Source organism: Coenobita brevimanus, chromosome 97 (assembly GCF_032717465.1).
Source record: "Coenobita brevimanus isolate Jiangsu-jjx chromosome 97, ASM3271746v2, whole genome shotgun sequence".
In the NCBI taxonomy this organism is placed as follows: Eukaryota; Metazoa; Arthropoda; class Malacostraca; order Decapoda; family Coenobitidae; genus Coenobita; species Coenobita brevimanus.
Genome location: NC_137050.1, coordinates 11,955,864 through 11,968,753, shown reverse-complemented (window position 1 = coordinate 11,968,753; position 12,890 = coordinate 11,955,864). Strand labels below are relative to the sequence as shown.

Sequence of the window (12,890 nt, the reverse complement as noted above, 5' to 3'; positions counted from 1 at the left end):
GTGTCATGTCTCCATGGTTGTTCAATCTGTACATGGATGGGGTAATAAAAGAGGTACAAGGTAGGGTAGTGGATATTGGAGTGGCCCTGGTGAGAGAGGATAGTGTTTGGAAACTCCCTGTACTGTTGTTTGCAGATGATACTGTGTTGTTGAGTGAAGACGAAGGGGAGCTGCAAGGCTTGGTGGATGAGTTTGAGAGAGTGTGTAAGAAACTGAATCTAAAGGTGAATGTAGGGAAGAGTAAAGTGATGGTCTTTGAGAGAGGTGAAGTCAGTGAATGTACAGTGAGGTTGGATGGTGAGGAATTGGAAAATGTGAGTACGTTTAAGTACTTGGGTAGTGTGATGAGTAAGGATGGAGGTTTGGAGGGTGAAGTGCTTGAAAGGGTACAGCAGGGAAGAAAGGTTGCTGGTTCTTTGAAAGCAGTGATAAGAAACAGGGAAGTGAGCATGGAAGTGAAAAAGTTACAACATGACAGTATTGTGATACCAACTCTAACGTACGGAAGTGAAGCTTGGACGTTGTTGGAAGGACACAAGTCAAGAGTGAGAGCCATGGAAATGAGTTATTTAAGAGGAGCCTGTGGAGTCACATGGAGAGACAGGCTGACGAATGAGGTTATAAAGGAGCGTTGTGGTGTTGATGTGGATGTGATAGGAAGCGTTATGAGGAACACACTGAGGTGGTTTGGCCATGTGGAGAGGATGGAGGGTCAAAGACTGACGAAGAGAGTGTATGTGAGTGAGGTGGAGGGGGAAAGAGGGAGGGGGAGGCCGAGGATGAGGTGGAGAGATGGGGTGGAGAGGTATATGAGAGAGAGGGGTGTGAGTTGGGAGCAGGGGAGTGAAATGGCGGGGGACAGGGCGACTTGGAGGCGATTTGTTTGTGGCCACCCCAAACGGGATTGAGGCGTCTGGCAATAGATAGATAGACTGTACTACAGTAAAATTGTATAATTATGTGCAATCTTCTTACTGCAGAATATGTACTTGTAATGTATAATGCATTATTAATTATTAAATGTCGGGACCAACTGCCTAGCCCCGGGCTCCTACGCTCCTCATGGGGCAATGTGGGAGTGGATGATGGATGGATAAATTTCTTACCACATGTATGTACATCTCATACTGATACTGAATTGCAGAATCAATCCATCCTTCCTGACTTCAACACCTGCTCGGCAACCAACCACATGTGTGTTGCGTGCTGACTTCCCTCCTGATCTGCTGCCAAACAAGGTCAGCATCCGAGCCCTTACAAACGCCCACACCCCAGACATCCTGAACAGGGGAGCTGGAGAGACCAAAAGGAGTCCCACACCATCATTCCAACCTCCTGCATCCCCAGTCATTCCTACAATAGACTCCCCAACAGATGATGATGAAGAGGAAGAAATAGATGGAAATGAAAGTAAAGCACGAGGGAGGCGCGGTAGCAACAGTAGTGGATATGACTATATATCCAATGCAGCAAAACGAGCTTTTCTGATGGACACTGATGGTGGGGAGGAAGACGCAAAGGGACTGCCAGAACGGCCTTCAAGTGCCTGCACCAACCAGCAGATGGAGAATGATACCACACAAGCAGATGTTTCCAATACCAGAAGAAGAATGGAAGTGGTTCGGAGAGGGCTGAGTATGACCAACATTCACTCTCCATCACCCACTTTCACGTGTGTCACCCGCACCACCTCCCACGTTTCCTTAGCCAGCGCCTCATCATCTTCATCTAGTGAGTCCAGGAGACCAGTTCGAACTGTTAGCCAAATCACACTCACTCTTAAGAAACTAACACAGCTATCTGACTCAGCTTCTTCCTCAAGTAAAGATGAGGTGAATGATTTGGCCCCAGAACAAAACCTACAACACCAGCAGCAGCATCAAAGATCTCGAAGAATGCGGTCTGTGCCAAAGAGTCCAGCACACACATCTAGGTAATTGATGTTGTGGAAGAATTTTATAATGTTTATTTTCACCTTAAAACAACAGTACTGAATGGATAAAAAAAGACTGTAATAGATAATCTCATCCCATATATTCAGTGAGTGTTTTTTCAACTTTATATGGAGGTTTGAATATTGTTTTGTAGGGTAACTATTATGTGTTTGTTTATTCTTGGCAGGTCCCCCAGGATAAGAAAAGAAGGATGTGCTGGTGGGTGGGAGGAGATCACTGGCATTAAGCCTGCCAGCCACCAAGTCACTCGCCACTCTTCCTCGTGCTCTCTTGCCAGTGTCCCCTCCTCCCCAACCCACCACTATCCCTCCACTCCTGCCACCACTTGGCTTCCCAACTCCCCCAGGCATCACCACCAAAACACTCCCTATCCACCTGCCCAGGGCAGCCTCACTCTGCCTAACAATGCTTCTCCAAGTAAACAGATTATGGTGAGATATGAAGGAATTTTGGAATTTATACTGAGTATTAATACAAAAACGCCACCAACAATCATTTGTGGTGGAAGCAGTATCATGAGTGGTAACACATTTGCATAAGTGTACTGGCATGTGCTTACCATTACAGTACTACCTGTGCATGTATTTGAGCCTGGAATAGATAAATTCAGCTATATTTGTTTGTTTCATTCCAAATACAGTTCTTTTTTCTGTCTTTTCCTTGGAAGAAGGTACCTGGTATTAACCCATTAGCTCCCAGGGTTCCTCTGTGAGGGACTGTGCTGGAAGGGTACTAAGCATACTGCCCTCCACCTATTGGCTCATAGTCGCGAAGCTCATAGGTCTGTACCAGGGCTCCCTTTTTTGTTACCTTTTTAAATTGCCCAGTTCCGTCCTATACTGAGGACACTGGTCGCAAATGGGTTAATCACTCCTAAACTTTCTTCTACAAATTTCTGTAATCCGCCACCACGGTCATTCAGGGTACCCATGCCTAAAGTGCTGTGCAGTAGTCTATTTTTTTTGTAAGTGTTCTTAGTTTATGATTGATTGTGTGACATATTTTACTAAATACTGTAAGCTGTTTTAATATTTTGCATGTATACTTTGTTTCTGAGTCATACCTCCTCCCACCTTAACCCTTAAACCACGGGCTTGTTTTGTTTTGACTTGCGGCTCCCGTGGGCATATTCGTGCTCTGACAGACTCTATAAAAATATTTGCCAAAAATCAGTTATTAGTCCTAGAATATTAAAATCACATATGCTTATGGCACATACCTTCAGCTTTCTCCTGGGGTGTTTGTTGAGCCTTCGTCGAGTACCGTAGGACTTGTGGAGACCTCTGAAGTTGGGTAACGAAGTCTCCATTTTACACTTCCCGACAACTCGTAATATGATTACCACAGCCTGATATTATCACTAGAAACACTGTTCTATGAATCTCAAATAGTTTGGAATCCATACTCCAAAAAAAAAAACACTGTGAAAGAAATGAAAATTACGAGGGCATATGACCATCCCACTTCCAATCGTTCGCTGCTGGTGGTGTCATTTATTATTCATAAAAACACTCACAGTTTATATTTCTATTACTATATAACACTTATATATATCTACAGTCTTTATCCATAAGTTTCCTTCAGCAATAGTAGTTTATTGTCACTGTAGGGATTCAATTTCTTTCAGTAAAATACGTAGCATTCACTTTCTCGTCCTGTATACTAGCATTGAGAGTGAATGTCACTGTCACCTTCACTCTCATAACTCATAGTATTCATACATGCCAGAGTGAAACTTTCACTTTAATTATTCCTAGTATATATACTCGTATTCTTATAATACTACTCATTTACATTTCTATTTACATTCTCTATTTTATTTACATTATTTACATTTCTGTTTTATTTACACTTATGCACTGTCACTTGAAGTAACTTATAAAACTATTTTCCACTGTCCACTTATATTTACATTCATTGCTTTCACTTGCTGTTTACACATTATTTACAATTCCACTTGCACTGTTTTACTCAACAGAAAGATCGTAGTCACTCTCTTTCAATTGTCAGGCCTTTACCTCTTTCCACATGAGGTTTAGTAGGGATTAAAAGTCACAGGGCCCTTTGCATGGGGCTAAAAAGCGGCGGAAGTTAGCGGGAGCGAATCCAACCTACTTTCACCTTGAAAGATGACAGTGAACTGATAGTGGTGGCCTCCTGCCGCCTGGCTAGGGTGAGTGCAATACTGCCAACTTCAGCCTTGTGAGACCTAATATATAGCAATGAAATGATTGGCAGGAAACCAGGACAATACATAATAAATTAGGTAGTTCCAGGTGAATGTAAATATCGCTTAGGCTTCTCCCTTCCTTTTTTATATATATTTTTATTACGAAAATAGATTATATGGCATATTTCAAGGGGAAATGAACAGCGAAATTAGCGAACGAGTGCACGTGAGGTGTTGTCAGATGATAATTAGCCAATTCTAGGTGTATGGCACTTTCACTTACCTTATTTCTTTCTTGTATATATTTTTTGGTATAAGAATAGGGCATAGGGCTTATTTCAATGGATGAAATCAGTGAAAAATTCCAGGGAAGATTTACTTAGCGTAGCACGGCTGGGCAGGTGAGAGGATAGGGTAATCGAGGGGAGGTAGGGAGGGGAGTCAAGAACGGGGAGAAATGGCTAAATTGTCAACAATGGATGGGAGTACAGATGAGATTAGGAGTGCTGACTAGTGTTGGACATTGGCAGTACTGATAGATGATATAAGCCACCACTTGAAAGCCCGAGCGAATTCAAAATAACACAGAATCACAAAAGTGACGCCCCACGGTATGATCCCTTGCTCCCAAGCGTCACAAAAGTGACGCCCCACGGTATGATCCCTTGCTCCCAAGCGTCACAAAAGTGACGCCCCGCGGTTAAGGGGTTAAAGGTGGGAATTAGGGTTGGGATGAATTTTTTGTTTTCTCATAACAAGTTTATGATTTTTTAAATAACCCCTTCCATATACCGTATTTATAAAACCTTTAGTATCATCGTATATCAGTGTTAGAGTACAGCATAGGTTTACATTATCTTCATCTTATATTGCTTATTCTTAGAAAGATTAGACGTGCTACTCTTTGATTCTGTCATTTTAATTTCAGCTGAATGGCATGTCATTGTTAAAGTATTGTGTACCTGGTAGTTGTTGATGTTATATGTTAATGGTACTGTACTGGATTATAATACCTATTGTACTTGATGATAGGTTCATTACTCACAACCCTCTTTCTTATCGTATTCACTTCATGAATAAGTGATAACCAATCACTCCCTCTCATTTATCTTTTATGCCTTTCTTTGAGGAACAGGATGGAGCAAGTGGTTTAGGTGGGGTGGGGCGGCGATGGAACAGTCTGAGTGGAACTGGGGCTGGGTTGGAGGAGACAGCAGTGAGAGTTGCCACCAGGAGACACTCGGAGGGCCAGCGGACCAGGCATCGCAGGGGCAGGAGACGTCACCAGGTTGAGGTCTGTCATCATGGTTCCCTCTGTTTTGTAGAATTTCTCTAATTACGGTATATATTTGAAGTGGTCATCAGCATTGGTTACTTGTATTACAGCACAAATTTCCATCCATCCATCATCCAATCTTACGTTACCCCATGAGGAGCATAGGAGCTGGGGGCTAGGCAAGTTGGTCCCAACATTTAAGATGAGAATGACCAGCCTCATTCATCCCTGAATGGCATTATGTGAGCAACAAACCTCAACCTCCCCTTGGATATAAACCTTCACCGGCTCAATCCGATTGGAGTGCCGTAAATATCCACTAAACCACCAGACATCAAAATTTGATTATATGGTTACCACCCAGTGTAGTAAATGGTTTCCTGGTGTACAGGAAACCTTTTGGATTGTCATTCAGTGTAGAGTCACCAACAGGCAGAAGTAAGAGGAAAGAATGAAATAAAGAAAGACAGAAGAGGGAGTGTAAAGTCACCAGTAGGCAGAAGGATGAGGAAAGAATGAAGGAAAGATAGAAGGGGATAGATGGAAAGAAGGATATGAGGAGAGGAAAAGGCAGGCATCCGAGAGCAGCACTACATCGAGTGAGTGGATGGCAAGCACCCCCACCTACCACAAATTTCCAAGTTTGCATATCCATTTTCCAAAATGCTTCACTTTCCAAAACATTTTTTCATGCTATAGAGTGTTGATATTAAATGTCCTCACACAGTCAGTGCATATTTGAAGACAAAGCTCTTTCGTAGATATGTAGAAGAACAGATGATAAATTACTAGTGCAAGGTACTTCATTTTATTTACTGTTCACAGTACCCTAGACTATGTATTACATGATTTTCTCATAGTTATCATTAGGATTCCTATTTCCAAAATATTCAGTTTTTCATAAAGCCTTTGGAGTCAAGCATTTTAGACTTGAGAATTTGTGTTGTCTGTGAAAAGAATACAATTTTAAGATTAACTTATTCTACTGCTTAGTGCTTGATCACAGTCCTGTACAGTCCAGTAGTGTTCAGTATACAGTACATCCCCCTAGTACGCGCCTATGTGGGTGGCAGAGGACTTCGCGTGCTAGGAATTTGCGTACCGTGAATACATAAACTTATGGGAAAAACTACACATGGGCAGCACCCCCCTTCATGGGCAACCCTTGAGACACCTTTCAGACCTAAGTATTGTACTCTACAGGGAAACTATCTAAGACATTTTACCTAAGATAAAGTATACCAAGATTATGGCTTTACTAGGTAAATCAACAAGGATATGGCTTAACTAAGTCAACAAGAAAATGACTGCTAACCTTTACCCATTATCGCTTCTTGGAGGGGCAATGTCGCGTACTCGGGGCAACCCCGGATTTGGGCCACTCTTTGCTGCCTGTCTTTCTTACAAGGAGTTCATTTCATGTACTAATAAAAAATACACTAAAAAAAAAGTAGGTCCTAGTGTACAAGGGGGATCACGTACTCAGAACTTGCATATACTGTGGGGATGTACTGTACTTCTAAGGAATTATTGACCCCCACAATTCAAGAATGACTTTCTGTAGCTGAATAAAACTACTGAGCATTAAAATAAAACAGAAAAGACATCTTCAAGTTGAAGGGTTTACAAGTCATTAGTGATTAGGCAGATTTCATCACCAGGAATCCACTTTTATTTTTATTTCATCTATCTCTCTATTTATCTGTCTGTTCTATCTTTATATCTAATGCCAGACATCTGAATCCCGTAAGGGGTGGCCACAAACAAATTGCTTCCATATTGCCCTGTCCCGTCGCCATTTCACTGCCCACCCCCCAGCTCACACACTCCTCTTTCATATACCTCTCCATTCCATCCTTCCATCTCATCCTCAACCTCCCCTTCCCTCTCCCCATCTCCACCTCACTCACATACACACTCCTCATCAGTCTCTTACTCTCCATCCTCTCCAAATGGCCAAACCACCTCAGCGTATTTCTCCTGACGCTTTCTAATCACATCCACATCCCCACCACAACAGTACTTTGCCTACTCATTTGTTAGGCTGTCTCCATGTAACTCCATGTGCTCCTCTCTGATAACTCATTTCCGTTGGACTCACTCTTGACTTGTGTCCTTCCAGCAAGGTCCAAGCTTCACTTCTACTTAGAGTTGGTATCACAATACTTTCACGCAGTGACTTTTTTTATTTCCATGCTCACTTCCCTATTTCTTATCACTGCTTTCAAAGAACCAGCAACCCTTCTTCCTTGTTCTACCCTTTCAAGTACTTCATCCTCCAAACTTCCATCCTTACTCATCACACTACCCAAGTACTTAAATGCCCACATTTTCCATTTCTTTCTCATCCAACCTCACTGTACATTCAGTGACATCATTTTTCTCAAAGACCATAACTTTATTCTTCACTACATTCACCTTTAGATTCCGTGTCTCACACGCTCTCCCAAACTCATTTACCAAGCCTTGCAATTCCCCATCGTCTTCACTTATCAATACAGTATCATCTGCAAACAGCAAATGCTGTCCTGTCTCATTAGGGCGACTCCAGCATCCACTGCCCTACCTTGTATCTCTTTTATAACCTCATCCATATGCAGAGTGAACAGCCATGGAGTCATGACACATACCTGTTTCAATCCAACATTCACATAGAAAAATTCACTCAGTTCATTATCCACATATGCAGCAGCCTTAGCACCCTCATACATACTCTTCGTGGCATTCAGCAGCTTCCCATTTGCTCCATAGATTCTTAATATTTTCCACACTCCTTGTGTATCCACTCAGTCATATGCTTTCTCCAAATCCATGAAGGCCTCTTACAGTGCAACTTCTTTCCCTTCTCTAGAAGCTTTTCTGCTAAAGACATAAGGATGGATATCTGATCTACCCAACCTCTACCCATCCTAAAGCCTCCATGCTCTACTCCAACTAACTCCTAAGTTATTTCTCTAATTCTGTCAATAAGCATCCTACCATATACTTTTCCTATTGCACTAAGAAGACAAATGCTCTTATGATTACCACACACTTCATTTTCTCCTTTTCCTTTGGACAGGAGAATAATTATACCTGACTTCCAAACCAGCGGGACTCTACCTTCCTCCCAGCCCAGTCTGTACATTTCTATATCCATTCTACTAGTATCTCTCCCCCATGCTTCATCATTTCACCACACACTCCATCAATTCCTGGGGCTTTCCCAATTTTGACTTTCTTCATCGGTTCCACTACTTCCATCCTTCTGATCTCTTCCTCCCTTCTCACATCCCTCCCAGCCACTCCCCAGCCACTTATAGTTGCATTACATTCGTTCACTATGTTTAACAGTTCCTTAAAGTGTTCTCTCCATCAGTGGCATAGCGTGGGCGGGGCCACGGACGGTTTCCCTAGGCACAATTTTAAAATAAATAAATAAATAAACAGTAATAATAATAAGGTAGTAATAATAAAAAGTAGCACCCCTCCCCCTCGTACGTAAAATCTCCCAGTGTTCGAACATTCTACACAGTTTTTCAGCATGACGGGGCAAATAAACATTGCCACATAACATTTTACAGGATTTTTCTTGCTAACTACAGCCATACTGTTCTCATGAAATCCTTGTCGGGGAATTACATAATGCCTATTAAATAGCATGATTTCCCATTTGAAGATACCGGTACTGTCATGTTCCATAACTTGCATAAAAAATCAGTCCTTCATCATTATCATCCGGACTTCCTTTCCCACCCTAGGTCAGGGTGAGGAGTAGCAGTGTCCAGACAGCCCAAATTTGCCCAGTCCAATGGGCCACACTTCCATTCGCCCATCATTCAAGTCCCTGGAATGTTGGCACAATCGGATACACCAAAAACATTCACCACATTCTGTAGCTTCACATAAACATATCCGATAGTCATTTCGGATGCTGCCACGTTAAAAGGGGTGCCAGAGCCCTGATCATGCACTTCTCAGAACATTCATCCAGCCAGCTCGATTTCTTGTCAGTTCCTTAGCCTTACCAACTTCCAAACCTCTCTTCCTCACTCACTCATCCATCATATCTCTCCACCTTCTCCTTGGTCTACCTCGCCTCCTCCCTCCTTCAGATTTACTCAGGTATACCATTTTCACCACACTGTTGTTATCCAGTCCCTCTACATGACCATACCATCTCAGTACATTCTCTTCGATTCCGGTGTCCACAGACTTCCTGACTCCACATCTTTCACGAATCACATAATTTCATATCCTATCCACCCTCTGTACTCCACATACATTCCTCAGCAGTCCCATCTCCACTACTTTTACTCTTGACTTTTCATTTTCATGCCACACCATAGTCTCACAGCCATACCCATATGTTTAAGGTGGCACTAACACTCCTTCATGTAAGCCTCATGCAGCTGCAACACTCAAGCCTCTGTTTCTTATCAAGGCCTTCATTGCACCAGCTACTTTTCTTCCTTGTGTTACTTTACTTTCCATATAATAATTTAAAATTTCATAATTTCACCAAGTTGCAAGGGCGCCTAGATAGCCTCGCTCCTCCTCCCCTTTCCACCTTGTCTCCGTGATGTGTGTGACATTGATGCAGTCGTTGCATAATTTTTAAAATCCACTTCATGCCTAAAGTAATCCTTAAAAAGCATGTGTATAGAAGATTTTCTACTCAGATTCACATATTCTTTCACCTCTACAAATATGTGCAGAAACTTGTGCTACACATTGTATTTATGAAACATACTGTGGCCTCCATTAGTTGTGCACGTGGCGACAATCCGGTATCTAAATTAAGGTCTGTTGAAATCTCAAAATACTGTTGCCAGGTAACGTTCCCTCCAATTTAATGTTCCAGCATAGTTAAAACATGATGCTGTTGCCAGTGTGTATGTGTGCTGATAAGAGTTCGATCGTTTGGTGAATTTTGTTGTTCTGGTGTGTCAGCAGGTTAGTTTTGTTTTTTTGCTGTGATAATTGTTTTGCAGACGCAGTAGTCATTTATTATTCTTCATTCTTCTGTTTCAACTATGTATATATATACAGTGCTCGACAAAAGTATTGGGCGCCTGTGTCAAGGTCCCCTATACTTTTGGCGAAAAAAGAATCACCCTTTTTGGGAGAAAAAATTTACCCAGAAGTTTTGGGCACTAACCCAACGTCACGGCAGCCTGAGGCCTTACTGTGCACTGGTTGGCTGGCGCCTCAGTTGCCTGCAGGCTGCGAGAGAGGGGAACCCGGCTGCTCCTCCCTCTCTTGTTGCGCCATTTTTTACCTTGTGAACTGCAGTGTTTTGGCTTTTGCTACTTTAATATGGCCCCTACCCGTGAATTGTCTAGTGAAATAATATCACAGATCATTGCTCTAAAGGAGGCAGGCGACCCCAAGAAGGAAATTAGTGATTTGGTTGGTTGCTGTGGCTCGGTCAACAGTGCAGAGGTGGTGCGCCCGCTACAGAGTGGAAAACAGTGGTGACATTCCTACAAAGAAACCACGGTCTGGTAGGCCCAGGAAAATTTCTCTGAGGTCTGTTAATGAGCTTAAACGTGCAGTGGAGTCTAATCCTCGTGTGACTGCAAGGAGAATTAAGGAGAGCAACCTGGAAGTGTTTGGCGAGGTTTCAGGGCTCACTATTTCTCGAAGGGTCCATGAACTTGGTTACACAAGCCACAGGCCTGTGAGAAAGCCTCTTCTTACACGTAACTAGCGACTTCGTAGGCTTGCCTTTGCTAACAAGTACCTTACCTGGGGTGAGGAGCAATGGTTGCCAGTGTTGTGGTCTGATGAGGCAACGTTTACCGTTTCCTGTAATCGAGGAGTGCAAGTGTACCGGTGCAGAGGTAGTGACCCGCTTGACCCCCGTTACGTGGAAAGCACAGTTAAACATCCTGATTCGCTAATGGTATGGGGCTGTTTCTCTGGTAAGGGTTGGGGAAGCCTGTTGTGCTTCCCAGGAACTGCAGAGTGAATCTGGACATTTACCTGGAGCTTCTTTGTGATCACTTACCTGAGTCCTTCGAGCTCACAGGTGCACGAGTGTTTCAGCAGGACGGTGCACCTGCTCATAAAGCCAAATCTGTCACCAACTGGCTTCGTGACTGCGAGGTCTCCTTCATGAAAGACTGGCCAGGCAATAGCCCAGACCTCAACCTGATAGAAAACCTCTGGTACCTCGTAAAGAAGAATCTCCAAGGGAAGGACGTGAGCTCTCTGCCTAAGCTGGAAGCAGTCATTCGTGACTCCTGGGACAAAATACCACTCCAGCACCTCAGGAACCTGGCCCTTTCACTTCCACGACATCTCAGGTCAGTGAAGAGGCGCAAAGGAAACCCTACCAAACCACTAAATTTAATTATAATGCATTATTTACATGTTTTTTTCCATAATTGAAAGGTTTGTTTTGTTGGGGGGGCGCCGGGCGCCACATACTTCTGTCGAGCACTGTATATATATATATATATATATATATATATATACACACATATATATAAATTTTTTAATGGTTTAAACAGTTACGAAACTGAAGAAATGGTTATGCAATGAAGTATTTTCTTAAAATACATGTGCTTGGGGGGTAAGGGGTTCAATACTGGGTTGGTGGAAGGGACTCAGGGAGTGCTAATGGTCCACAGGTTAAGGGGCGCAATACTTTTTTTAATGTGTCCGACTCGGCATAGGCTTCACAGCCTGCTTCCAAGGACTAGAAGTCTCCTACATTCCGTACACTTCTACATGTCACCACTTCAGCGCTAACACCCAACGTCCATATTGAATACATGCTAGGGCTATCTCATTCAGGACTGTTGTATTGGTATAAGCGGTGGTATTTTTACGACATGTCGGCGTTTCTTCTGGTAGATCAGTAAAGTCTGCTTTTATTAAATTCAAATCCTTAAACTGTTCATTGCCCCAGCAGGGATTTGAACCTGGGTCCGGTAGGACTGCAGGCCACCTCTCTACCAACTGAGCTACCCCTGGCGCTGGCAACCCACACTGTGCCACTGCTCTCCATCTACCCACTTTTTCTCCCTTCTCCACTATCAGTCTACCATTTTTATTTTTCACTCCCGTACTAACTTCTTTATCACCCTGTCTAACTCTCTTTATCTCCTTCCAGAACATTTTCTTACATTCCCTCCATTTTACACACAGATTCCTTCCAAATTCCTCATCCACTCTCCTTTTACTCTCTCTTTCTGTTATTATTATTATTATTATTATTATTATTATTATTATTATTATTATTAAACAGTAGTTCAGTAACCATATCTGGAGTCCAGAAATTATTATTTATTTATTTAATTTTTTTTGGCTTCATGAACCATAGGGTTCCAAGATGTTGAATCAATCAAATGTCAGCTTGACAAGTATGGGTATACGTCTCAGAATATATTGTAGTAGCTATGAAACTGCTGGCCTTTCATTCCATTGTTCAAATCCTGGTGTGGGCAAATAGCACCACTTGACTCAGGTGTCTATCCACCCTTTATAATGTGAAAGGTAA

General features: G+C 42.7%; 1 protein-coding gene across 3 annotated transcripts in view; it reads left to right on the top strand.

The window, feature by feature from the left end:
• Positions 1-12,890, top strand: part of LOC145413846 (uncharacterized) — a 232,670-nt gene that overhangs the window by 194,097 nt on the left and 25,683 nt on the right. For 2 of the 3 annotated variants that reach the window (XM_080283511.1, XM_080283513.1), the window contains exons 12-14: positions 1,145-1,933; positions 2,122-2,386; positions 5,261-5,419. In XM_080283511.1, coding sequence (XP_080139637.1) covers positions 1,145-1,933; positions 2,122-2,386; positions 5,261-5,419 — 1,213 coding nt within the window. The remainder of the gene's footprint in view (positions 1-1,144; positions 1,934-2,121; positions 2,387-5,260; positions 5,420-12,890) is intronic. The other variant, XM_080283512.1, reaches the window with a different exon arrangement.